A 27,788-nucleotide genomic window follows, 5' to 3' on the forward strand; every position below is an offset into this window, starting at 1 on the left:
TGTGGGTGCCCCCACAAATAATTCAAAGCATTTTTGATCGGTGAAACAAGGTTATTTTGAGAAACCAATAAACCATCTTGAACACATAAATTTAAAACTTGACAAATGCATCGAACATGAAAATATTTTCCACCTAAAATAGGACTACAATTATTTATTAATTCATCAATAGAAGCAGTATTAGCGGATGCATTGTCAAACGAAATAGAAAATATTCTGTTTGTTAAATTATATTCTTCTAAAATTATTTTTATTAATTTAAAAATATTATCGGATGTATGTCTTTCATCAAAAACTCGAAAAGCAATAATTCTCTTTTGAATAATCCAATCACTATCAACCCAATGACAAGTAATGCCCATATAATGATGTATTTGCCACTGATCACTCCAAATATCAGAGCATATGGAAACATTATTTGGTAAACCAGAAAACAAATATTCTAAATCTTTTTTTGTTTTTCCATAAAGTGATTTTAGTGTACGAGTAAGAGTAGTTCGAGGAACTCTCTTAGCTTGAGGATTTAAAGCTTTTTGGCAATAATTATTAAAACCCAGTTTCTCGCCAAAACTAAATGAAAGATGGTCAACAGCAACACATTTTGCTAATTCTATTCGATTTTTCTTATCTGAATAATGAAAATTCGAAAGACTAGCATTATGAGTTTGGCTAGTTTCTCCACCATATTTATCAGGATGTTTGTTAACCAAATGATATCTATATGATCCATATCCTGAACCCGATTTCCAAAAGAAACTTCTATCGCAGTAATTGCAACATGCTTTCGTTTTTTCACCAATTTTTTCTTTTCGAAAGTGTACCTTGAAAATATCGGAAGCATTCGGACGTTGTTTTCCCGAGCTTACGTTAGCTTGTTCTTCGGTTGCACTTTCTTGAGTATTGGTGGCTGGTATTGAGTTATGATTTATGAACATCTTCTATTGGTGTGCCGATATTAGATCGAAATGAATCCGAAGACATTTCCAAAGAAAACAAAAAAAAAAAACTTAAAGGTATGACAAAATAAAACTCTTCAACGTTGGCTAGAGCAAAAGAAAAATAATCTTTGTTGTGAAATGTTTTAACATACGGAACAATGGAATACATATATATATATATATATAGAAAAACTGGTTAGTGATTACTATATTAGTGGAAAAAATCTTTGAAATTTTCAAATGAAACAAACGTTGCCAACGTTACGTAGGTGACTTGGTCATAAGCAAACGTTGGTGACTTAGTTATTAGTTTTCCAAAACTCGCTCAAGTCTTTAACGTGGGTCAGTTTTTTAAGCAAACAGATTATATGATATTTTATATTTTTTAATATTATGAGCCTCATTAAATTGTGTTTTCACTCTAGACAGTCAAACATGAACACCAAAATACAATCTACTACTTAGTTTATAACTAAGTTAGTTAGTCATAGTCCGTGATATTTGCAAATCTACAATCCACTTTGACTTTGTTAACAAGAATAATTTCAATTTATTAAACATCAGAATTATTAACCGTAATCGTTTGAGAAAATACCATTTTTTTGAGTAGATTTGTTCATATAATGTATCATTTACTTTTTTGAAAAATTGTATCTAGACATTCGATATTTGTCTTTTCATTAGACACAGTTACGATAACAATTTTAAGGTTTTAATTGCACGGTTAACTATACGGTTAACCGTGCGGTTAACCGTACGGTTAATAACGGTTTTGATACGTTTACGGTTAATTAACGGTTACGGTTAGTATATTTTTTAACCGTAACTAATCTATTTTTACGGTTAACGGTTACGGTTTTTAACCGTTTTATACGGTTACGGTCCGGTTACGGTTGAGATACGGTCCGGTTACGGTTAGGTTTTGGTCATGCTTACCTAACATGTTCAAACAAAACGAAACAAACAAAAATATTAGTTGCAATGGAATTAGATATGAAAAGTTCAATAATGACCCAAATTTCTCTGCGATCTTCACAATCCTTACATACGATCTATAATGAATCACATAAAAATCATATTTAGAAACTCAATCATAGATTAAAAAACAGTAAAAACATAGATCTCACACAAGAAAAGCTTACCTCTTTGTAGAACTAACAATTTGACAACCACAATCTATAAGCAAAGACGAATTATGGGGATTCTGTATCGATTTCACTACTGAATCGTCGATCGACCGACAATAGTTTTTTTTTAAGGTTGATTTTTTTTTTCGTTTTCAGACAACGATGGATCCAAAGAAAATTATTTGTCCAGATTATAAAAAACATAATCATTAATATAACAAATACTAGAAAGGTTGGGCAATATCACTTTAGGACCAACCGTTCTATTATACGGCCCATTACAAAACTTTAGGTTTGGGGTTATGGCCTACGTTTTAAAACTATGCGTTTAAATGTCTGTGAAAAATAACACAGTAGTTATGTTGCAAAAAAAAAAAAAAAATTGTAACTATTCATATTAATTGTTTTCCAACAAACCAACCAATTTTAAAAATTGTTAGGCTATTAGCTATTATTCTAATTGTTACATCTTTTAATAACTACAGTTTTACAAAATATATGATTAATCAAAAAGAAAATCAATATGTGTAAAGAAAAATACTTGGGTTCACCCCTAGGGGTGAATCTCTTATGTTCACCCCCTTTATTTCTTCCAATCAAAATCTGCCACTTATTAATAATAAAAATATTTATTTAATTAGAAAATTTAATTTGCCACTAAAACGAAATTATGTATATCGGTTTATGTTTATTAGAAAGGGTTAGGATTTAGATTTTATGATTAAACGAGTTTAACTATCGGTTTGAGTTTATAAACGGATTAAGATTTTACAATTAAACGAGGTTAAGTGTCGGTTTGGGTTTAGAAAGTACGATTAGGGTTTAGATTTTTTACGATTAAACGAGTTTAAATGACGGTTTGGGTTTACAAAGGAGAATTAGGTTTTAGATTTTATGATTAAACGAGTTTAACTATCGGTTGGATTTATAAATGGGTTTAGATTTTACAATTAAACAAGGTTAAGTGTCGGTTTGGGTTTAGAAAGTACGATTATGGTTTAGATTTTTTACGATTAAACGAGTTTAAATGACGGTTTGGGTTTACAAAAGAGAATTAGGGTTTAGATTTTGTAATTAAACGAGATTATATATCGGTTTGGGTTTATAAAAGAGTGGTTGTGACTTAATCTTATTGTTTTATTTAGAAAATAATTGTTTTAATTTTTTAATTAGATGACATGGCAAATTCTAATTGGATAATTAAGAGGGGGTGAATGAAAGTGGTTCACCCTTAGGGGTGAACCCAAGAATTGTTCGTAAAGAAAAACAATTCTTCTATAGTATGCTACTATTACTATATCTATACTTTTTATTATATATTTTAATTACACAAATCAGTAAAATACATCTAAAATACAACGGTACGTAAATCATATATTTTATATATCACCACCGACACATATATATGATCACAACAACAAAATAAATATATTAAATAAAAACTTACTGAAACATATTTTTTTGCCTTCTTTGTAAACATTGTATTTGGTAAAATCATAACCATATATATTAAGACATTGTTTTGTTATGTAAGAGCTGTAATAGAAAACTTAACTTTGTAAATCGTCTTTCTCAGACAAAATCATCATCGAATCATTATCTGAAAACAGTTTAGGAACAAGTTAAATATCAACACTTTTCAGGAAACAAAATCTACTGTCTAAATCTATACAAAATCAAATTATAGCTTATATTAACTCCAACGAATAGAAGATTTTGATAATAGATTGAGTTACCCGGTTAAACACAAAAATTATAGACAATCAATTTCGGATCTAAACAACAAATATAATTGAAAATACTTACTCATGCAAGTTCGTATAATCACAGTGATAGTCCAAGATCTCTGTTGAAACATAGAATTACAAAGATTGTAAAATGAATCGACAGATTATAAAAATAGATTGATTGAAGAAGAATCTCTAAAAACCTTACCTCTTTGAAGAAATACCGAATCTTATATGGAAATTTGATATACGGAGACGTACTCGATTGATTATCTAAACTTTTGACATTGTTTGAGAAATCGAAAAATCTTCTGAGTTTTAGGGTTGCATTACTTTGAAGAGGATAAGACAAACAATGTTTCGATCATCTTCTGAATTAAAAAAAAAAAAACGAAATCATGGATCATACATGGGCCATTATCTACTACTTAATGGGTCTATCAAAATCCGGCCCAATCCAAATTAAAAGGTCAATCATTCATGGGCCATAATCTTTTAAATAATCATTTATATTTATGAAAATTGTATCAAATTACAAACAATAATTTTATATCACCAAACAAATAATTTTATAGTTTAAGAAATAAAAATATACAATATAAATCAAAATAATAATTTGGTTTCACAAATATTACAACCAATTTTGCAACTTTCTAAATAATTCAACAAAACCAAACAAAGATATCCAATCATTCACCAATCAAAATTACTAAAATCTTACTAATTTTTCTTTCCAAACTTTTAAACCAATCAAACAAAAAAAACCCCGCACGTATGTTATACAACACTATATGTTATACCCGTTTTCACTATATGTCATACAACACATATTCAACCTTCTTACTAATTTTTCATTCCAAACTTTTAAACCAATCAAACAAAAAAACCATGCACGTACGTTATACAACACTATATGTTATACCCGTTTTCACTATATGTTATACAACACATATTAAACCCGCATATTTTAAAATATAAAACCCCGCACGTATGTGCGGGTCCGGACCTAGTAAATATTTAAATATAGAGTCCGATAACCCACAAATATACTATGATAGACACCATCTAAGTCTAAGCCTTATCAGAATTTCCCTTATTATTTTGTTTTATTTTTATTTGAAGAAATTTTCTATTTTTCTATGATAAATTGATGAGAGTAAATTACACAAATGTGTTTAGGAAGAATTATTGTAGATTCTCATAAGATTAAAGGTATAAATTACATTCTCTTATATAGAGATGAGATTTTCTAATATAAGATAAATATAAATGTAAATAATATATTTAGAGATATTGTTAAACTTCCTAAACTTAATATAGGATAACTTAGATCCTTCTCGATCTTCATGATTTCCATAATCTTAGACGATCATCTCGAACGTAGATCTCCGGTTCTCCCAATATCCTCTTCTGTCCTTTTAGTTTTGGTGTGATATAATTTCTTATAAATAAAAGCGTTTTGGTGTTTCGAAGTTGATCAGACCAAAACACCAAAATTTTGGTGTGCTATATTTTCTTATAAATAAAAGCGTTTTGGTGTTGATCAGACCAAAACAATCATTCATGGAGAACGAGGACGTTGTTCTTGCTCGTCCCGTTTCTCGGGTGCATTGCCGACAGAGATACCATCTAGAGAGGGAGCAGGAATTAGAAACAGAGGTTTAGTAAGTGTAGGCGTTGTGATGTCCATCCTTGAAGAAGGACTCGGGTCCCGTAATGGTCGTTTGTGCAAAACTGTCCTTATTTCGCATCCTGTGATCGAGGGTCTTGATAGATAAGGCATATTTGGGTTCTTGACGACATCTGGAATAAGGGAGGAAGATGCCGATTTCATAATAACGTCCATATCTTGTTTCGGTTGTGAAATAATTGCCTTAAAATGTCAGTCTTTAGAGGGATGGGGATGTCTAACGCTGTATATGAATATCTTGGTGAGTGTTGATCACTATAGAAACATTCGGAGGGGCATCAAAGTTGATCAGGGCTGTCGGATCATCAAGGCTGATCAGTACAATGGAGTTTGGGACTCGGACTCTCTCATAGGAATATTTTAGATGTATCACAACAAAACTAAATGCTCATGTTTTTTTTTTTTTTTGATAAAATTTGGATTATTTTACCAAAAGGCAGTTTTTTACAGAGCACATAGCAAGAGCTTTTAAAAGGCCAAAAACAAAAATTAAAAAGCCATCTAAAAATAAAGAGTGGGTAAACATGAGCCGGAGCTATAGGTACTTAAACCAAGGAGAGAGTAGGCCTCTACGTGCTCATGTTGCATGCACACCAACTCGTTCTTTCGGCGCATATTACTAGTTAAAGAAAACCCTATAGTAATTGTTCATGTTGCATGCACCAATTCTTTACTCCAAGTACCGGCGGAGGTGGTGGCTACCAGAGATTATTGATGTTTTCCTACGAGAAATTTCCATCATGGTTCCCTCTTTCCGACCGTAAACTTCTGGAAGATTCCAAAACTAAGAAGAAAGCCGATCTTGTGGTAGCTAAGGACGGTTCGAGTCATTACACAAGCATTTAAGAAGCAGTAAACGTAGCACCCAAACTTCCTCGGAGAAAAAAGAGACTTATGATATACGTGAAGGCCAGCTTTTACCGAGAAAACGTGGTGAGCAAAAAATCGATCAAGAACGTGATGGTTATCGGAGACGGTATCAATTCTACCATCGTCACCGGTAATAGAAACGTTGAAGATGGCACGACAACGTTTCAGTCCGCAACTTTTGCTACGTCATCCGTGCTATATAGTATGTGATAATGGTAGAGTCGATACCGTCTCCGATAACCTTCACGTTCTGGGTGTGAAAAAAAAAAATTCACGTTCTTGTGATGATGTAATTTGTGTAAAATAGCGAACAACAAATATAGCAAGAAGTGTGAGTCACCATGAGAAGATGTAATTATTTTGATCTAACACCTTCAAGTTGTCTGTATACATATCAACTTGACTAATTGTAGTTATAGTTGTGTCAAGTAAAAGTAATTAAGTAGAGAGAATATGAAAAATTAGTGAGACAACACATTAGTAGTATTTAATAACCTATTTTGTTATACAACTGCGTAAAGCACCATTTCATTATACATCTATTAACAAAAATGTTTACTAAAAGAAAAGAAGGGATAATAATAACCAACGTGGGTTGGGCTAGTGGCACTTGAGGAGGTAATTTCAATATGGTGTCCGCAGTTCGAAGGCTAGCGTTGGCCACTGCGGTATTCACATGGCGGCTGCAGGCCTCCAGGAAACACACTATACGTTGGACTCGGACGGCCTGAAAGAGAACCGGCCTCAAGCCTTGGTGCTAGTCGGGCTTCGGCCCGGATACCTGGGTTATAAAAAAATATATATATATATATTCATAATGCATGTTCGTACGTAGTATATCATCCAAGAGCACGTACGGTTCAGATTTTGCGGTTAACTAGTGAAATTTTTTTTTTTAGAAGTTTCTAAGAAAAATTACAAATTCGTAAAAAGTGCCTAGTTTCTACAAAGTTAAAAAAATGTAGGGGTTTTTGTTAATAGAATATATTATATCTCCCTACTATTAGTTGAGAAATTCACTTATAGAATATAACATTGGTTTGAAAGAAATTACAAAGGTATAAAATTATGAAAAAGCCTTTTACAAAAAAGTATATGAAAAATTGGAGACAAGACTTTAGTAATATTTAAGAACGTATTTTGTTATACAACTGCGTAAAGCACCCTTATATAATTATATTAAAAAGCACCCTTTTATACATCTATTAACAAATGTTTACATATAAGAAAAAATGGGTAAAAATATTCTTAATGTTCGTACGTACGGTTCAGATTTTGTGATTAATTAGTGAATTTTATTGTTTTTGGAGTTTCAAAAAAAAAAGAAAACAAATTCGTAAAAAAGTTCTAGTTACTACAAAGTTAAAAAGTTGCACGGTTCACAAAAACATTGTTGACTTAATAATTATGTAAAAAAGAGGTTATAAAAAATATACTAGAAAAGTGATATCTCACTAGGTTTTCCAAATCATATGTTTCGTGTTTATTTTAGTAGCATAAAAAAATAATTAATTGTCGTTATTGACTTAATTAAAGAAACTCGTAAAATTTATGAGGCTGACTCAGCATCCACGTACGCAAAACAAGAGGAATCAGAGTTTTCAACAGGCAAATATTTTATTCGTGACCGTCGATAAAAGTGATGGTTGCTGACGTGTCGTGATCTCAACCGTTCATTCAGCAGTGATCTCTGTAACAAAAACTCGAGAAAAGTTTGTTGCGGATTCCAAATTCTTATAATATCAGAATTTGTTGCGGATTCCAAATTCTTATAATTTCAGAATTTGAGAGCCACTCCAATTCCAAATCCCGCCACGAAAAGCTTTTAGAATTTCTAAAATTCTCTCTCTCTCTCGCTAGAATTTCTCAAATTCTCTCTCGCTCAAGATGAATTTCAAAATGCAGATTCTCGCTCGTCGTTTGAAGCTGAAGCTTCGAGCAAAAAAGGCTGTTGCTGCTCGCAAGTAATTTCTGGTTTTACTCTACTGTATCTATCTGTATCTGTAATCTCTCTTCTTCTCATTTTGTTTTTTGTTCCCCATGATCTTCTTCTGTTTGCGTTGAATCGGTGGATCATAGACTTGAAGAACAGGTTCCGATACAGCTCGCTGATGGAGAAGAAGCTGGTGATGAGGATACTTCATCTGAAGCCAGCGAGAATTGTAAGATCTATAGTCGAGCTTCAATTTCTACTCGAAACCTGTGTAATCTTCATTGTTCTGCTGAATCACTCGGTTAGATGAATCAGGATTGGGAATTGTTGAATTTCTGGTTTAGTGTAGTTTATTTTGGTCAATTACGGGTAATTAATCTCAATTCTCTGTTAGATTAGCATGAATCAGGATTGGGAGTTGTTGTTCTTCTGAGTTTCTGGTCAATACTGTAGTTTTTTTTTCCGAATTCCTTTCAATATTTCGCAGCAATTTCATGATATGTGTTGTTTATCTCATATCTCTGTGTTAGATTAGCATGAATCAGGATTGAGACTTGTTCTTCTTTTTAATTTCTGGTCAATTACACGGGTAACTAATCAGGAATAAATTTGGTTTATCACAAATCTCTGTTTTTCTTAGCTTGTTTTTTTCTGAATCAACAGATGCTCAAGATGAGGAAGAAGTCTTGGTGGTTCCGGCTGAAGAAACTGGTGATGACGACGGTGAAAATTGTAAGATCTATATTTGATTTCTGCTTCAATCTATACTCGAAGCCTCTGTTAGATCTAAAGTTTGTTTTCAGATTTTAGCTTCTATACTGTTTTGACGTTTCTTTCATTTTTTTTGGCAATAATTTTCATTGTTCTGCTGAATCTCTCTGTTAGATGAATCAGGATTGAGAATTGTTGAATTAGTGTAGTTTATTTTGGTCAATTACAGAGACTATCACTGGTGATTAATCAGGAATAGATCTGGTTCAAATCTCTGGTTTTCTTAGCATGAAATGAATGGCTGTTCTTCTTAATTTCTGCTCAATTAATCACAGTAATCAATCAGGAATAGATTTGGTTTATCACAAATCTCTGTTTTTCTGAATTATCAGATGCTGAAGATGGTGATGAAGCCTTGGTGGTTCCGGTTGAAGATCATGATGAAGTCTTGGTGGTTCCAGTTGATGATCATGATGAAGAGATGCAACACCAGAGAGAGGTATTCAGCATTTTAATTGTCATAACATCATTACATTTGAGGAACCATTCTAATGTCTTGTCTCTAAAAACCATTCTTCCCCAGGTGAGGAATAGGATCAGAACCATCAACACAATTGGGAGGAAAGATATACAGCAAACTCTGATCCGAAAGACCAACCGCATCAAAGTCCTCCAAGCTTCTATCGAACTCAACACCGGAGGTGGCGGGAGCTGTTCCGTCGGCCAGATTGAGCATTGGAACCGAGAGCTCATTTCATGTCAGAGAAAGGTTCAGAATCTTAAGCATGAAATGAACCTCTAATTTGAAAAGGGTTCTTTGTGTCATAAACTGAGAGTTCTTTTGTTTTAACTTGGGGAACAATATTTTGAAATCCCAAAGTTCACGTGCAATTGTATTCATTGCCACTTGAATATTTTTTTTGTTTTTTTATTAATCGGAGGAGAATCAGTCACGTTCACCGAATTCTTGGTTACAGCTAATAATGCTTGGTTAGTAATGGGTTTGTTGATAAGAGAGCTTGAGATGTTTCATTCGGTGGAAACAACATGGTTTGGTAAAGTGCACGCCAAGTGTTCGACGAAACGTCTGAGCTATGGAGGATGTATTATTTCCCTCCATTCTAGAGGCTCTCGATAGTATGAAGGATGTCAAAAAGGTCTTGATCCTACGTCTGGGATTCTGGTTGACGTTTATAGCGAAAGGCGGGCTTTAAAGTATCGACTCTACCATCATCACATACTATATAGCACGGATGACAAACTAATAGTTTTGATACCATCTCCGATTACCATCACATTCTTTATCGGTTTTTTGCTCACCACGTTTTCTCGGTAAACGCCGGATTTAACGTAAGTCTCTTGTTTCTCCGAGGAAGTTTGGCTGCTATGTTTACTGCTTCTTGAATGCTTGTGTAACCCACTTGACCAAACTCTCCCTGTTTTAGCTGATTTGTGTAGCTATTATTAGAAGGCTTAGGCAGGTTTTGAACACATTTTTAGTTGAAGAATCATAAGAAAATAACTGGTTTAGTGTTATGAAGTCCATATTAATGCAAAAGAAGCTAGAGAAAAACCAATATAGTCTTTAAATGCAAAGCAAAGAAAGAAGTTTTGGAGCAACACAACAATACATATGTATGTAGTCATTCAAGATTCCAAAACGAAAATGTTTAAACTTACTAAACGTATTTTAAACAAACTTAATTGTTAGGGTGGGCAGGTAAGGCAAAACGACACAAGGGGCAAAAGTGGCTACTCTTAAGCCATTCCACGATGCATCCCTTGTGAAAATGATGACGACAAGGTAATGTAGATGCTTCAGCTCCAACCGCCAACTCGTCTAAACATATTGTGCAGCCGATCTTTTCCTCTATCCATGTTATTTTCAACCTTCTTACTGCACTCTCACTAGCTGGCTTAAACTGGGTTCTATAATCAGAAAAAACCGGAAGAGCATCGGGTTGGATAGAATCGCCAAAGGTATACATCAGGGTATTGTCAACGTCTATATGAAACGAGACGACATTGTTCCAGCAAAAGTTTAGGCACAACAGAACAAAAACATATGTAGTCATTCAGATTCTGAAAGGAAAACCAAAACGAAAATGTGGGCTTCTCTATAAATCATTATTATGTTTGGAGAAAATGTAAAAAATTGCTATAAGAAAAGAAAAAACTGAGAGGTTAAATTTCAGGCTTCTAAATACATGATGCTCTCAACATCATCCCAAAGAATCGTCTGCAAAGACCCGGCACCAGAGAACCTTGGGTATAATGGCTCCATAGCAACCCCTCGTGTTATACGATTCTTCTCCAAGTCGTAGATAACGTTCATTGACATTTTAATACTATCGACTATTCTCCCAGACAACCTGACCTCTCCGCTGCGGTTGGTACTTCTAATCACCAACTCACTAACATCTAGGCTTTTCATAAGTTGATGACTAGGCAAAACAGAAACCTTGTGCGACCATTTACTCGTCCCGGCATCCTCAACTACCCAGAGGTCTAGCATACCTTCAGTGATGAGACGGGAACACTCAAAGACAGCTATTTTACCTCTGTAATTCATGAGATTAGCTCGACAAGCGTGCCAGACGATGCCAGCCTCATCAGGTAAATCAATCAAATTGAACTCCTCAGAAGCCAAGTTAAAACTCATGACTACACATCTCTTCCCATTACACCAAGCACCATAATACAAAACACCGTTGATGGAGATCCCTTGAGAGTAAGGACGATGAGAAGGAGGAGGATGAAAGTGGCTTCGAGCGTTTCTCCATGAAGCTCTAGCTCCAAGAACCAAAACCTGAGTCTCTGATCTCACTCTCCTCCATCCCTTGCTGACCCACCAAACTTTGCTAAGCACTTTGTATTCATCACTAACAGGATCGTGCCCAAAATAGTTCCACATATGAGAATCACCTTCCAACATGTTGGATTTCACAATGGGCAAGCTCACGAGCTGCCTGGTGGTGAGGTTATAGATCCGTACCTCTCTCCCAAGCCTAAAACACATCAAGCCCCGAACCGCGTTCACGAAGTGGCCTCCCATTCCCGGCAAAGTCAGATCTTGGTTGAGTAGAGGGAAAGACGCTGCGTCCCAGTTACTAGGCGATGCTGAGAACAACATATAGTCACCGTGGTATTCCTTGTCCACCACAGACATGAACACACGCCGTTCTCGCGTCAGAGATGACAATTTGGAGAAAAGATTAGTGAAATACCGAGAGGTGATGAAGGACCACCAGAGCTTTGACACGCACTTGAATCTCATCAGCGAATTCACCGGCAATCGCGCCAGGATCTCCATCCATACTTCCTCAGGGATCTCCTCAAAGGTTGGGGTGGATCTAGAATTAGCCTTTACGATGCTTCTTCTTCTCCCTTCTACTACCTTCTTCTTCTTATTATTCTTCTTCCTCAGCCCTTTAACGGCGGCAAGACCAAAAAGCAACCCCATTGTTATTGTTTTCATTCACAGATCCGTTCCTGTCAACCACAGATCTAAAAAACCAGAAGCTAGAGAACAAAATCACTCTCCTTCTTATACAAAACACCGATTTTCCCTCTCTGATTCTCGAAAAGCTCCTCCTTATTATCAAAAAGAAAACAAGGACAACCCTATGAACAGTGTACTTCTAAATGTAAAAAAGTAAAACAGAACACCAAGGAATGAATCGAAAGTACAACTATTTACATTTTTTGTCTTTACGTTGTAACACCTTTTTCTTTTTTCTTTTATTCCACTCTATAAAACATGGGCCGAGAGCCACAAGGCCCATACAAAATTTTAAAAATATTGTTTTTTTTTCCAAGTGGATATTATAAAGAGAAATTGTTAAAAATGCCCCTTTTTCAATACCCCTTTTCAAAAATGCCCTCTTTGAGAGTCCATTTTTAAGTTTGCCCTCTTTTAATTTTTAATGACCATTTTACCCTTATTTGAAACAAAATTATGTCCACAAAATACAAAATATTTTTTGGCGGGAAAAGTGATCCCGCAATTTTCCCGCCAAAACACTTGTAAAAACCTTTAAAAAACCTTGTAAAATTTTCCCGTAAAAATTTTTCCCGCCAAAAAACTTTCCCGCCAAAAAATTTTTTTTGCGGGAAAAGTGATTCCGCAATTTTTTTTGCGAAATTTTTTTGGCGGGAAAATTTTTGGCGGGAAAAATTTACAAGGTATTTTAAAGGTTTTTCACAAGGTATTTACAAGTGTTTTGTAAGGTTTTACAATGTATTTTAAAAGGTTTTACAATGTACTTTTAAGGTTTTATAAGGTATTTATAACTTGTAAAACCTTATAAAAAACTTGTAAAACCTTATAACTTGTAAAAACCTTATAAAATAGCTTGTAAAATCTTATAATATCTTATAAATACCTTGTAAAACCTTTTAAAATACATTGTAAAACCTTATAAATACCTTGTAAAAAACCTTTAAAATACCTTGTAAATTTTTGGCGGGAAAATTTTTCCCGCCAAAAATTTAACGCCAAAAAAATTGCGGAATCACTTTTCCCGCAAAAAAAAATTTTTGGCGGGAAAATTTTACAAGGTATTTTAAAGGTTTTACAAATTTTTACAAGTGTTTTGGCGGGAAAAATTGGGGGATCACTTTTCCCGCCAAAAAATATTTTGTATTTTGTGGACCTAATTTTGTTATATTTCCTTATATATTTATGATATCTTTTATTAAAAGAAGGGTAATTTAGTCATTTTGTACATAAAAGGGGTATTTTTAAAAATGGACATCCAAAGGGGGCATTTTTGAAAAGGGGTATTAAAAAAGGGGCATTTTTGTGAGTCTCCCTATTATAAATTGTTTGATAAATATATTTGATTAGTGGCATAATATCAAGTTTCTCAACCAACCGGAAAAAATAGTTTTGCGGCAATGTTTTTGGTAACTCTGAGCAAGAACTGAAATATTTTAGAGTAAATTTGGAAAAATGTCCTATTTATGAGTTTTTGTTTGAAAAATACCTTATCTTTGTTTTTCTTTGAAAAACTATGTTTTAATATATTAAATTACTAAAACAGCTTCAGTAAATAATAATTAAAAATAATTTACACGTAAAACAGAAAATTCATTAATTTAGTTTTTAAATTAAGATTTGAAGTAACTAACAATTTTAAAGATAATTCTTATTTTAAATTTTCTTTTAAACAATATAAAAATAATTATGAATTCACCTATCAAGTGATTCACGTTCCTATGTTTGATTAAACTTTAATAGTTCATTATTACTTACAAAACTAGATTTGAACCCGCGGTACACCGCGGGGCTATAATTTTTTTAAAAAAAATCTAAATATAATTAGTTTTGTTTATTAATAGAGAGTATAATATAATATTTCGACCTATTTTATAAATGTACCATCCATATATCTATATTAATAGTTTTGAGTATATTAATTGTGTTTTAGGTTTAAATGGTATATCTATATATACACTTAAACGACATTTGACTTTCTTCTTCTTCTTGCCTCAGTTTAGGAGAAAGATTTTTCTTGCGGTACACCGCAGAGCTATTATTTTTAAAAAATATTTTTCTTCCTTAAACTTCCAAATCTATATTTTACCCCGCGGTACACCGTTAGTCGATTTTTTTATAACTAAAAAATTATTTTGCAAAATTTTAAGTTGTATTTGTTTTGTTAATATTGTTATTTTGTTTAGTGTTTCTGATTTTATAATTAAATTTTGATTTTTAATTCTAGGATTTCATCCATAGTATATTGTTTAATATTAATATTGATCCAAACCCGTTGCACCATATAACCCCGTCCCGTAAAATTAAACATCATTTGTTATTTTTTTTGAATAATATTTTTATGCACTATGGGTCGCAGGTTCATGCGGATAAGCCCGTAGAGAGTTACGGGTTTGCGGGTAGACCCGCCAAAAGAGAAGCTATCGTTTGAAACCCTTTGTTTTGTTTAGAGGTTTTAAGAAAATATCCCTAAAAAATAATTTTCATTATATGAAAAAAAAGAAGTAGAAGAAATTGTAGTATCAACATTCCCGATTTTTACATCACTCGTTACAATTAATTTTTTTTTTTGCAGATAAAAATCAGAAATTAACTAAGTCGAAATTTTTAAAAAAATTGTGTAGAGATTTTTGGTAAATTGTTGAGAACATATTTGATTTCAAAATCTTTACTTAAATAGATAAGGAAAGATTTTGTAGAGACTTTTGCTAAATATATGAGAAATAAATTTCAAATAAAAATCTTTACTTAAATAAAACAAATCTAAATAATTAATGCTAATGGCATGTCATTGTAAATACTTCTCAACTTCAGGATTTATTTGCTAATTGTGATCCAAAAATGTATATATAGATCTCTTGACTAACATTACTTTTATTAGATTTCCATTGGTTTTTGGGTACTCCATCTCTAATCAATAACACAAGTAAATAAAACAAATAATATTATGTTAACGCTATAAGTCGTACGTTGATCTAATCAATAACACATATATACTACATCATTATACCGATGTTAAATCGTAATCTACGTTAATCTTACAATTAGACAGATTTTAGAGTTGGAGAATTGGCTTGTTACGTTGAGATTTTTTTGTTTATATAACATGAAACTATAAAGGGATAAACTTTATAATATTTTTAGATATGATCTTGTTAGATTTAATATAGAAATTAAAAAGATTATCTTTATCTAAACAAATAATTATAAGAATAATTAATATTATTTCGAATTTATTTTATTTTTTCTCTCAATTTTTAATTTAGTTTTGATTTTAATAAAAATACACCTTTTAATTTAAATATGGACAAAATTATTATTTTACATATAAAAAATTGTAATTTTCATTAGAAATAGAAAAGACGTATTTTTCAAACAAAAACTAAAAAGTAGGGCAGTTTTCAAAAGGACCTGATATTTTATGGGTCATCACTAGGTGGTCGGTGTGTGTTAGTGTGTTTTGTGTATGCGTTTTTTTACTACTTTAGTGTCCAATATTTTTTATAATCGATGGTGTATCAATTGTCTACCCACGAAATTTAAAGTAGAGAAATTGTTAATAATGCCCTGTTTCACACACCCTTTTTTAACATTGCCCCTTTTTGCTTGCCATTTTTAAAAATACCCCTTAATTAATTCAAATATGACCAAACTACCCTTGCTTTCATAACCTAAGATCTGCACGGTTCTCTCAACCATTCTCTCTCTTTCTCTCATTTCGATCGGCGACGATTTTCCGATCTCGATTCCGTTATCTCGATTCCATATCAAATCGGCGTCTCCTTTCGATTTCGCTTTCTATCGGTGGTAAAATCTCGTTGTTCGTTTTCGATTTGATCTGTTCGATTTCGATCGGCGTTAACATCTTTTTGTTCGATTTTGATTTCTCAGCGTCTCCGTCTCCGTCTGTGTTTTATTTCGATCTGTCCTACATCGATTCCAGGTTAGATTCCTCACTATATTTTAGAAGCTTTTTTGAAAGGTTTGTCTTTTGGAAGTTAGATTCTGTGGTTTGATTCTGTGGTTTAGATTCTGTGTTTCTGTGAAAGTTTGGTCTTCTTGAAGCTTTTTTTATCTCATTATTGACTGATAACGCTTGATTTGACTGCTTGATTTTGAACTGTAGATTTTACAACATTTTTAAAGGTTCGTTCTTAACTTGTAAATGCTTCTTAATGCTTGATTTAGGGTATATCCTCTCTGATTTATTCCATTTCTTGATTTTATAATCGTTAACTGTGGATTTTACAACATTTTTTAAAGGTTCGTTATTAATGCTGAATTATTCATTTGCTGTAATTTACAACCGTTTTAAAAAGGTTTTAAATGCTGAATTATTCCTTTTCTGTATTTTACAACCGTTTTAAATGTTTTACATTCTTGATATGGTTTTTATGCTTGGTTTTTACGCAGATGTCTAACAATGACTCATTGGATGTGCTTAACCTACCGCCCCGTATATATAATCCCGGGTTTGAACCAAACATTGGAGCTGTTGTTATTCAACATTTCGAAACGCATTTGGTCAAAAAAGTTGAGCTCGCACTAGGGGAGGAACAGTTTAATCTAATTAAAGCCTCTTTCCTTGGTCCTATTATTGAACTAGCAAAAAGAAGTGGAGTTAATTTTTCGGGGAAGATTTTCCACTTCTTGATGCAGCGAAGGTTGCTTTTAAAGGAGAAGAATCTCTGGTTCACATTTGACTCCCAGCCAATGCGATTCTCAGAGAGAGAATTCTTGCTTACCACAGGTATATCTAAATTAGTTTTGTTTTGTAAGTTTTTAATCAATTTACAATGTGTTTTAAAAGTTTTACAATGTATTTAAAAACATTTAACAATGTGTTTTACAAGTTTTTATAAAACTCTAATATCAAATTTGTATTCACTTACAGGTGTTCAGTGTGACCTGATTGATAGTGAAATGCTTCGAAAAGGCAAAGCTCCATCAAAAGCTCCATATTTCTGGACTCAGAAAGAGCATTTTACGCTGGAACAACTCCAAAAACGTTTGTTTGAACCAAATCAGCTGCATCCGCTGGATGCTGAAGAGAAACTGAGTCTAGGTATGGTAATTTTGACAGAAGCCTTTCTCTTTACACCAGGTTCGTTGGAGAAAATCCCTTTGTCTAGACTGGTACATGCTTCAGAATTCGCAATCTACACATCTCAACCGTGGGGCAAGCATGCATATAGAGTTCTTGCTACAAGCATCCAACGGATAAATGAGAATACTTGGGCAAGAGGCACATATGAAGTAAAGGGATTTGCAATGGCGATACTACTATGGGCCTTCAGCGCAGTTCCATCTTTGGGCTCAGCGTTTGCAACAGAATGTGTTACATCGAGATCTGAGTATCCTTTGTGTTTGAAATGGGAAACAACTGAAACACCAAGATTTTCTCATGTTGTCGATGTCGTCAAAAACATGAACTCAGTAAGTGTGGAATCCCCTCTTTTAATTGCCTTAGTTTTAAGATTGATGTTCAACATATATCATATTTTTACAAGAGTTTTTAAAGGTTTTACAAGTTCTTTTCTTTTGCCAGGTCAAGGTTAATACAGTGATTGGAAACCCGTACGAATATAGCTATTTAGTTGCTAGTTCGCATGAAGACGACATAGACTTCGAAGAAATTGTTCGTCTTGTTCAAAATGGATACAGACTCAAAGCAACTGATTGGAGTGCTGGATTTGTTGATATTTTTACTGTATTACAAGAAATAGGGGAACAATCAATGAATAACAACTTGTCTGACAGCCAGAAACTCGACAAGATCCTAAATTTACTTCAAGACTTCAACAGGAGGATTGCAGTAATAGAGTATGTTCTTAAAAGCCGTTTTGAAAAAGATGAGACTGAGAGATGCAAAAAAAAAGAGGTAACTAAATGGGATTTTTTTTTTTTTTTTTTTGTCAGTTACATGTGTATATAGTATATATTAAGATATCTGTATCCTTTTTTCTGCAGTCTGATATACAAGAAGAAACATGTGCCAGAACAGAAGAGGTATGTGAATAATTTTATTAAATTCTTTTCAATCAAAATTCGGATAGCTTTTTACAAGTATTCAGAATGTTTTTATAACTCATCTTAAATAATTTACAAGGTTTTTTAAAAAGTTCTTACAAAGGTATTCAAACTTTTTTTGATCCGTTAAGTATTATTATTATTATAGGATCCATAGCTGGGCAACACTCTCTTGAACCAAAGTTTTTAAAAAGTTCTTAACTGTTCACACACACACCTCTTGAACCAAACTTTTTTGTTACATATTGTTTTTTGTTTACTGAATATGATTGTTTTGATTCTGTAGCAGTCTGACAAAGCTTGTCCCAATATAGATGGTGATATTGGTGTTGATGGTGATAGCAGAGAAGGTGATGAATGTGGTCCAAGTAGAGATGGTGAAATTGATGTCGATGGTGATAACAAAGAAGATGATGAATGTGGTCCTAGTACATTTGAAGATTCCATTCGTGAGCCTAACACAGAGGACGGGAGCTATGCTGGAGATGATGAAAACAGCCAGAAGATTCGTTCTGAAGATGATACAGCTGAACCTACAGCAAAGGTATATTGATCTACTTTTGTTTAAAAAGTCCTTGATATCTGAGTATCATTTTTGGTACTAATCCTATGGTTTTACAAGAGGTTTTAAAGTGTTTTAAACGGTTTTACAAGGGTTAATATGTTTTACAAGGGTTTTATAAGGAATTTACAAGTGGTTTTAAAGGGTTTTAAAGGGTTTTACAAGGGTTTTTAAAGGGTTTTAAAGGGTTTTAAAGGGTTTTACAAGTGGTTTTAAAGGGTTTTAAAGGGTTTTACAATGGTTTTAAAAAGATTTTACAAGGGTTAATATGTTTTACAAGGGTTTTATAAGGATTTTACAAGTGGTTTTAAAGGGTTTTAAAGGGTTTTACAAGTGGTTTTAAAGGGTTTTAAAGGGTTTTACAAGTGGTTTTAAAGGGTTTTAAAGGATTTTACAAGTGGTTTTAAAGGGTTTTAAAGGGTTTTACAAGGGTTTTAAAAAGATTTTATATAGATCTTACAAGTGTAACAACTTTTTGAAAACCCCTACCCTAAATTTCTCTACTCCAAATTTCATTATTATCTGAGAATCATTTTTGGTACTAATCCTATGGTTTTAAACACTTTTATAGGATAAAACCCCTACCCCAAATTTCTCTACTCCAAATTTCAATATTATCTCTGAAGATAGTCAGGATAACGAGAAGGAAGGAATTTCAGTTTCTGAAACAAACAATGAGGCATGTAAGAAAAGTTCTGAAAGTAAGAAGTACTGTAGAAAGAAGAGATATGTCAGAGAAAGAAAAGAGGTTAGTATTCAATATTATAAAAGAAGATTTCTTACAAAATGAAGGTCAATTTAGAGATATGTTTTAAATGTTTATAATGAAATGTTTATAATGAAATATATTCAAAGTACTTACAGGGGACTTTTTTTTTACTTTTTTCACCTGCAGACAAATAAGCGTAAACAAGGGGATAATTCTTATAATGATATTCCTACAAGAAAACAGGTAAGAATTCAATTTTGTAAAACAATCTGTTCGTTTTTATAAACTAATTTCACAAGGAATGCATTGTTGCATTTCTTTTATACATATATAAGCAAAGACATTACAAGTTTTACAAATTGTAATGTCTTTTATTACTGAGTATTCGTAGCATTGTTTGAAATTTTTACAAGTTGTTTTTATAATTGTTATTTTTGTTTTTTTTTGTTTGCAGCCTCAGAGAAAAAAATGCAAAAATACTGACAAAGTTGCTGCTGATCTTGGAACAAGAACATGTGATCAAGAATTAGGGGATAAAGCTGATAATGATGTTCCACTAAAAACTAGTCAACAAGATGTAGATAATAAATCAAAAGCTGATGGTCCATCAAGAAGAAGCCAGCGAAGTCAAGTGCCTTCCATTTATTCTCAGCCACCTTACACGGCAGAGAAGAAGAAGCACCCAACACTTCACCCCTTTGCAAAAGTTGACACAAAAAGGTTTGAAAGTTTATGTGAATGGAAGAAGTCGACAAAAAACAAGTGAGTTTTAAGTTTGTAAAACTCATAATAATATTCATAACGTATTTTAAAGGTTTTACATCATCTCTGACTTTTACAATGTATTTTAAAATGATTTTACAACGTATTTTAAAGATTTTACATTGCCTCATTGGATGTTACATTGACTCATTGGATGTTCTTATAATTATATATATATATTTGTTGTAGGGTGCTAACAGTTGGGGGAATCAAAGTAGATTCCAAATGGTTCACAACACTAGAAACGCAGGGGAAACCAATATCAGGATCGGTATGTATGATTTTCTTTCAAGTATTCTAATCTTGTAAAACTTTAAAAAACCATTGTAAATTTTAAAGTTCATATAGACTAGCAAACATGAGTAATTTGTTTTCCTTTTTGTGTGTGTTTTTCTTAGCATGTTGATGCAGCTTTACACTTGATCAAAACTAGAAGGGAAAATCATCCAGAAATGTACCTTAACAAAACTGTTGTTTTTGTTGGATCATCTTTCTTAAATGCGATTGACGATGAGTATGCTGAGTTTGTAGTCGCAAAAGATGATTTTCAGTTTAGTTCTGAAGAGATAAGTAAGCTGGAGATTGGAAGCAAGACAAATTACATATATGCTCCTATGTGCTTGAAAGGAAAATGTTGGGTTCCAGTAGTGATTAATATCGAGAGAAGGTCTTTGATCATTCTCGATTACGCGACATCATTTGTTTCAGAAAATGTTAAAATGATGCATGTGGTTGCATATTCTGTTGCGATGCCGTACATATTGCGCAAGCTCCTCAACAAAACAGATATGGATGTTTCAGCATTCAAAATATCTGTAGTGGACAATATATCACAGGTAATTTTTGTGATAAGTGAGATTGTAGATTGTATTCATTAAAACCTTTTTTATATGTCTTTTTTTGTTTTTGATGCTAGGCTGAAAAGATTGAAGATACTGGGATGTACATGATGAAGATGATGGAATGCTATGCTATGCATATTAATGCAAATGAGAAACTTTCAGAAGGAAAAATTGGAGACATGAGAAAGAAACTTGCGGTTGACATCTTTACAGAAATAACAGATTTCTAGGTAAGACTTCTCTCAGGTTTTAACATGTAAATTAAAAACCTACAACTAAGCTTATATTTCTTGATTTATTACTTTGATCAGGGGCTAATTGTAAGAGCTGGGAAGAAAAGATTGCTGGGGAAAAATGATCTATTCTTTTTGAAGAAAACGTTGCTGTTTTACAAATTTTTAATTTTTGCTGAGAATATCTGTAGTGATTTTCGCATGAATTTTACTTTGTATAACTCTCTAGTTGTGAATTTAAGTTTTTTTTTTCTATGTACCTGCATCTATAACATCCAATCTTCATTTATACCATTTTATCTTTTGATGTTAATTTTTAAAAGCTATCTAAACATTTTACAATGTTAAGTCTTCATCTATACCATTTTAATGTTTTTACAATGTATATGATTATATATAGAAAGAACTTTTAAAAATTTTACAATATTTATAAGCTTATGAAAATAAAACCATCTTATTTATATTTTTATCAAATTTTTCATGATTCTTTAAATTTACAATTGTTTTACAAAGTATTTTCAAGTTTTTAAAAGATTTTTCAAAATTTTGCAAGGTAATTTTAGTTTTATAATATATTTTTCAAAGATTTACAATGTGTTTTAAAAGTTTATAACGTGTTTTAAAATAGTTTTACAACCTGTTTTTAATCGAACTAAGAATAAGATAGTTGTAAATAGTTGGGCCGAAATAAAAAAGAAAAAACCTTTAAAACACTTTAAAACCCATTTGATAGAGAAAAAAAAAAAAGAAGGGGGAAAAAAAACCGATTCTCTCAGTCTCCTTCTCCGTTGAGTACAAGAAGAATAAATTAAGGGTTTTCGCTTAGCTTCACGGCTTTAGATTCTACAGTTTTGGTTCCATCTCGGCTTCTCCGTTTTCATAAGGTTCAATCTCGTCTTCTCCGTTTTCATAAGGTTCAATCTCGACTTTTCGGCTTCTTCGATTTCATCTGCCTAGGGTTTTGGGTTCCGTCACATCAGTCGATTCTACGGTTAAATTACTTTAAAACTTCGTTACTTTTTTGATTCATATGCCAAATTAGGTTATTTCCCCTTCAAAATCGAGTTTTTGTGACATTGGATGATTTTTGAGATTTTGTGATTTTTTTTTTGTAGATCCGTTTTTATTCTTACAAGGACTTAAAAGGACTATAGAAATTCAATTAATTTTACCTTTGTTTTAAAATCTTTTACAATCGATTTTACAAGCAATTTAAATGGTTTTCAAAAGGGATCTAAATGGTTTGATTCTTTGAGAATGTGTTTGAGTATTGATGAGACTTTTCACTTTTCACAAAGCTTCCAAGTAGGTAATGATGTTTGCAATGTACTACTCTATTTGCATTTCTAGAGTTGTTCGTTTACATGATTTAATTTTACATGCGTTTTAAAGCTTCTTAAAGCTGTTTTACAAGCAGTTTAAAAGCTTACAAAGGGGTTGTAAATGGTTTGATTTTTTTGAGAATGCTTTTTGATGGAGATGTTTTAATTGTTTTTCTATCTTTCCTGCAACAGAGTGAAAAATGAGTCAACCTACAAAGAGGCTGTTTCTCCCAAAAAGACTGATTGACCCAGGGAATGAGGTGGATAATTTGAAAAGAATATCAAAGTATTCTTCAGAGAAACTTGTATTGAATGTTGTCAAGGATTCACTTAGTCCCACTGAGTTCAATCGGATTCAGAATTCTTTCTTGGGACCAATCATAGATTTTGCGGAACGTGAAGGGATCTGTTTCTCATCACAGCTGGTCCATCACTTTCTTCAGAGAAGAATAATGGTTAACAATGAGGAGTTGTGGTTTGTCTTCTCAGAACAACCCCTCAGATTTTCTCTGAGGGAGTTTGTTATTACTACAGGGCTGCCTTTGGGTGATGATGCATCACAAAGCCAGTCAATACGAAAAAAGAGAAAGAAAGAAGATACATGGATGAAGGATGGTTTAAGTTTGAAAGATCTCCTTAATACCTTGTCTACAAAACGCAATGAGATGGATGCTGATGAGAGGGTTAGGTTAGGTGCTCTGATTCTAGTGGAGGGCATCTTAATTGCTTCAAACCCTGTAAACAATATAGAGAAAGAACATCTGGTAAGAGCTAGTAGTTTCACAGAGTTCTGCAAGTATCCGTGGGCTCGCATTGTTTACGGGTCTTTGGTGGATTGCTTGAAGAAGATAACTCCGACTCAATTGTTTAGAAACCAATGTGGGCTTCCTGGGTTTGTTTTTGCAATCCAGATTTGGGCTTTAACCGCAGTTGCAGAGTTGGGACAGAATTTTGGCAGTCGGGTCCTAGAACCCAACGACAATCGTCCACTGATTTCGCAATGGATGACAACAAAATGCCCAACTAAGAAAGATATAGCAAAAGTTACAAAGGTTGCAACGGTATGACAGTTTTTCTCTACTACTTTTTTCCAACTAATAAGGTTTACAATTGTTTTACTTTGTTATACAAGAATTTTAAGAAGTTTACAAGGGTTTTAAAAAAATGGCAAGATTTTTACAAGACATTTTTAAAGGTTTTACAAGACATTTTAAAAGTTTTTACAAGCTTTAATACAGATTGTAAAACCTTTAAAATAGATAGTAAATGCTTTATGAAATAATTGTGGTTCACATTTCTAACTTAAATTCATATTCTTTTTTATGCAGTTTGATATTAAACATATCATTGGCGATCCTGAACAATATTCTCATTTGGTTCTCCCCCCAAATCCAGAAGACAAGGACTGGTTTGAAGTCTTTGACCTTGTAGTCCAAGGTTATAGGATGACCAGGCAACAATGGATTCATGGATGGATTGAGGTTGCAGAATGGAAAACGCAAAAGCCTGTGAATCAGCCTAGACAAAGGCAACCAAAGTCTGAGACTGTAAATCAGACAAAACCAAGGAAATCAATGTCTGATAGTGAAACACTAGAATTGATCTACAAGGCATGTTTAGAATTGAACAAGAGAATGTTGGTGGTGGAGAAACATTTAGGGATCAAAGAACCTGATGCCAGGGATGATGAAGAAAAGGAATTCCCAGCTTCGTCAAGTGGAGTTGTAAGTGGAAACAAAACGATATCTTTTTAAATATATCTTTGATCTATAGGATGGTCAAATTTGATTATGTTTAAATATATTTTTGGTGTTACAACAGAACAAAAAGACTGAAGAAGAGTTTATAATTGTCTCTGATGATGAAGAAGAGGTTGAAATACCAATCAACAATCAAGAAAACAAACAAACAGAGACCAGAGAAGAATCATGCAGTCCACCTGATGAAGATTCACACGAAAATGTGAATGATGAAAAGGTATGTAACTAAATGAATCTGATTGGTTTTTATAAAGAATATCTTTAGTGATTTAAAATGTCTTTTAAATTTATAGGTTGCTCAAGAAGAGGGAGCCACGGATGAGGTTCCACATGCTAATGAAGAAAACGATCCACAATGCTCGAATGTCAATGATAAGGTATGCTTTAGAAGAGATTTACAACGTTTTTAAAGGATTTTACAACTTATTTAAAAGTTTCTATAAAAAATTTACAACCTATTTTAAACTATTTATAGGTTTCTCAAAAAAAGGAGAAACAACATGAAGAGATGAGAAACATGGATGGGGCTCCACAGGGAACTCAAGAAAGTGATTCACAACGATCAAATGTGAATGATAAGGTATGCATTAATGAAAAAAGTTTTTTGTAATGTTTACAACATTTTTTAAAGGATTTTACAACTTATTTATAGGTTGACAAATGTTTCTACAACTTATTTATAGGTTGCTCAAACAAAGGAGGCACAACATAACAAGATGGGACACTCAGAGGAGCCGTCACAAGAGAGTGATTCACAACAATCGAAAGTGAATGATAAGGTATGCATTAGTTAAATCATAATAATTTACAAAATTATTTTACAACGTTTTTTACAAGGTTTTAGTACGTATTTAAATGATTATAATAAGACGTTTTCATGGTCTTCTGTGTTTTGCTAATTTATTTCTCTAGGAAGAAGAAGCTCGGCTAAAGAAGGAACATTCAGGTACACCATTATTTTTTTTTGTTAAAAATGATGTTTTTTTTAATAATAAAATGGAACATCTAATATTTTCATGGTGTCATTTACTGTCCAAGATCGAAAACTAAGTGAGATACAACAGAAGGAAATTGATGATAGGGTCATACTCTGGGCTAAAAACAAGAACTTCATTTTTATGATGTCATCACTTCACCAGGTAATCTTATAATAATTTGTTATTTTTCTCATAACTACAAAAACTAACGAAATTTATTATACATTACAGATTATTTGGTCCAATAGTTCATGGGAGACTGTTCATCACTTCAATTTGGTAAACAATGACAATGAGATAGGTTTAGCAAAACGTAAAGCACTGCTTGCTTTACATCCAGACAAACAACATGGAGCTAGCGCCGAACAGAAGTATCTGGCAACAAGACTTTTCAGCGTAATAAAGGTTAGTTTAAAACAGTTTTTCAAAATAAATGCGAAAACAATTTTTTTATGTTGAATCGTTACTTATTGCTTTTTTATTAATTTATTTTGCAGCAACAATGGGATATCTACATCAGGAAAAAGCAAGTGTGAAAGAATGTAGTTAACATAAGTTCCTTTCTTATTGTAGTTATCTTTTTAAACCAGTATGTTATTTTGTAAAACAGTGATAACGAATGTGTTTATGGAACAGTTTATTAGATGAAGAATATTGTTAACTATTGCAATTTATATCCAGCTTGTTTCAAAGTGTTATAAAGGGTTTTACAAGGGTTTTTATAGGTTAATACGTTTCTACAAGATTTTTATAAGGGTTTTACAAGAGGTTTTAAAGTGTTTTATAGGTTTTTACAAGGGTTTTTGTAGGTTAAAAGGTTTTTACAAGAGTTTTTATAGGTTAATACAAGTGTTTTATAAGGGTTTTACAAGGCTTTAAAAGATTTATGATGTTATTTCTATAAGAAGGTTTTAAGGTTTTTACAATGGTTTTTAAAGTTTTTTACAAGGCTTTTTGTAGGTTAAAAGGTTTTTACAAGAGTTTTATAAGGTTTTACAAGGTTTTTTAAAAGGTTTTTACAAGAGTTTTTATAGGTTAATACAAGTGTTTTATAAGGGTTTTACAAGGCTTAAAAAGATTTATGATGTTATTTCTATAAGGAGGTTTTAAGGATTTTACAATGGTTTTTAAAGTTTTTTAAAGGGTTTTATAAGGGTTTTACAAGGGTTTTTATAGGGTTTTATAAGGGTTTTACAAGGGTTTTTATAGGTTAATACGTTTTTACAAGGGTTTTATGATGGTTTTAAAAGAGGTTAAAAAGTGTTTTTAAAGTGTTTTACAAGGCTTTTTGTAGGTTAAAAGGTTTTTACAAGAGTTTTATAAGGTTTTACAAGGTTTTTTAAAGATTTTTAAAGGGTTTTACAAGGGTTTATGTAGGTTAAAAGGTTTTTACAAGAGTTTTTATAGGTTAATACAAGTGTTTTATAAGTGTTTTACAAGGCTTTAAAAGATTTAAGATGTTATTTCTATAAGGAGGTTTTAAGGATTTTACAATGGTTTTTAAAGTTTTTTAAAGGGTTTTATAAGGGTTTTACAAGGGTTTTTATAGGTTAATACGTTTTTACAAGGGTTTTATGATGGTTTTAAAAGAGGTTAAAAAGTGTTTTTAAAGTGTTTTACAAGGCTTTTTGTAGGTTAAAAGGTTTTTACAAGAGTTTTATAAGGTTTTACAAGGTTTTTTAAAGTGTTTTAAAGGGTTTTACAAGGGTTTTAAAAAGATTTTATATAGATCTTACAAGTGTAACAACTTTTTGAAAACGTAGTAACACCTTTCTCCAAGAATAAACGTAAAAAAGGTTTTATAACAAGTTATGAAAGTTTTTCAATAATATTTTTTAAAAAAGTCACAAAATACTTAATATGTTATGTAATAAAATAAAGTAAAAACTATATTGGAGCCACACAACTACTTTTGTTGTGTCCATTTTGACCACACCGACGACATTTGTAATTTGTTGCAGATTTTCCATACTCCCATCCACTAGGTATTCTCTTTTTCTTAGGCCTGCCACTAGGGAACACGAGAAGATGGTGGTCGACAAACAAAAGCAGCAACATCGGTTGGAACCTCCCATTGTGTCCTATCACCAACGGGA

At 32.5% G+C, this 27,788-nt stretch overlaps 2 protein-coding genes and 1 long non-coding RNA gene across 4 annotated transcripts; 2 read left to right on the forward strand and 1 right to left on the reverse strand.

Moving 5' to 3' along the window:
* The first annotated feature begins 8,145 nt into the window (after positions 1-8,145).
* On the forward strand, positions 8,146-9,960 carry LOC9319469. The gene is made up of 5 exons (XM_002883356.2): positions 8,146-8,316; positions 8,432-8,514; positions 8,949-9,017; positions 9,389-9,495; positions 9,580-9,960. Exons 1-5 carry the CDS (start codon positions 8,240-8,242, stop codon positions 9,796-9,798), a joined length of 555 nt encoding a protein of 184 aa, XP_002883402.1. The 5' UTR covers positions 8,146-8,239; the 3' UTR covers positions 9,799-9,960.
* Positions 9,961-10,962: 1,002 nt separating this feature from the next.
* On the reverse strand, positions 10,963-12,691 carry LOC9319470 (putative F-box protein At3g52320). The gene has a single exon (XM_021032826.1). The coding sequence runs from the start codon at positions 12,472-12,474 to the stop codon at positions 11,188-11,190; it is 1,287 nt and encodes a 428-aa protein (XP_020888485.1). The 5' UTR covers positions 12,475-12,691; the 3' UTR covers positions 10,963-11,187.
* An 8,633-nt stretch (positions 12,692-21,324) lies between these two features.
* Positions 21,325-21,888, forward strand: LOC110229672. Of its 2 annotated transcripts, XR_002333059.1 has the most exons (3): positions 21,325-21,394; positions 21,475-21,630; positions 21,712-21,888. It is a non-coding gene; the product is annotated as an uncharacterized LOC110229672 (long non-coding RNA). The 2 variants fall into 2 exon arrangements; XR_002333058.1 differs by having other exon boundaries at positions 21,475-21,888.
* Positions 21,889-27,788: the final 5,900 nt, after the last annotated feature.

This window comes from Arabidopsis lyrata (assembly GCF_000004255.2).
Source record: "Arabidopsis lyrata subsp. lyrata unplaced genomic scaffold ARALYscaffold_3, whole genome shotgun sequence".
Classification (NCBI taxonomy): domain Eukaryota; kingdom Viridiplantae; phylum Streptophyta; class Magnoliopsida; order Brassicales; family Brassicaceae; genus Arabidopsis; species Arabidopsis lyrata.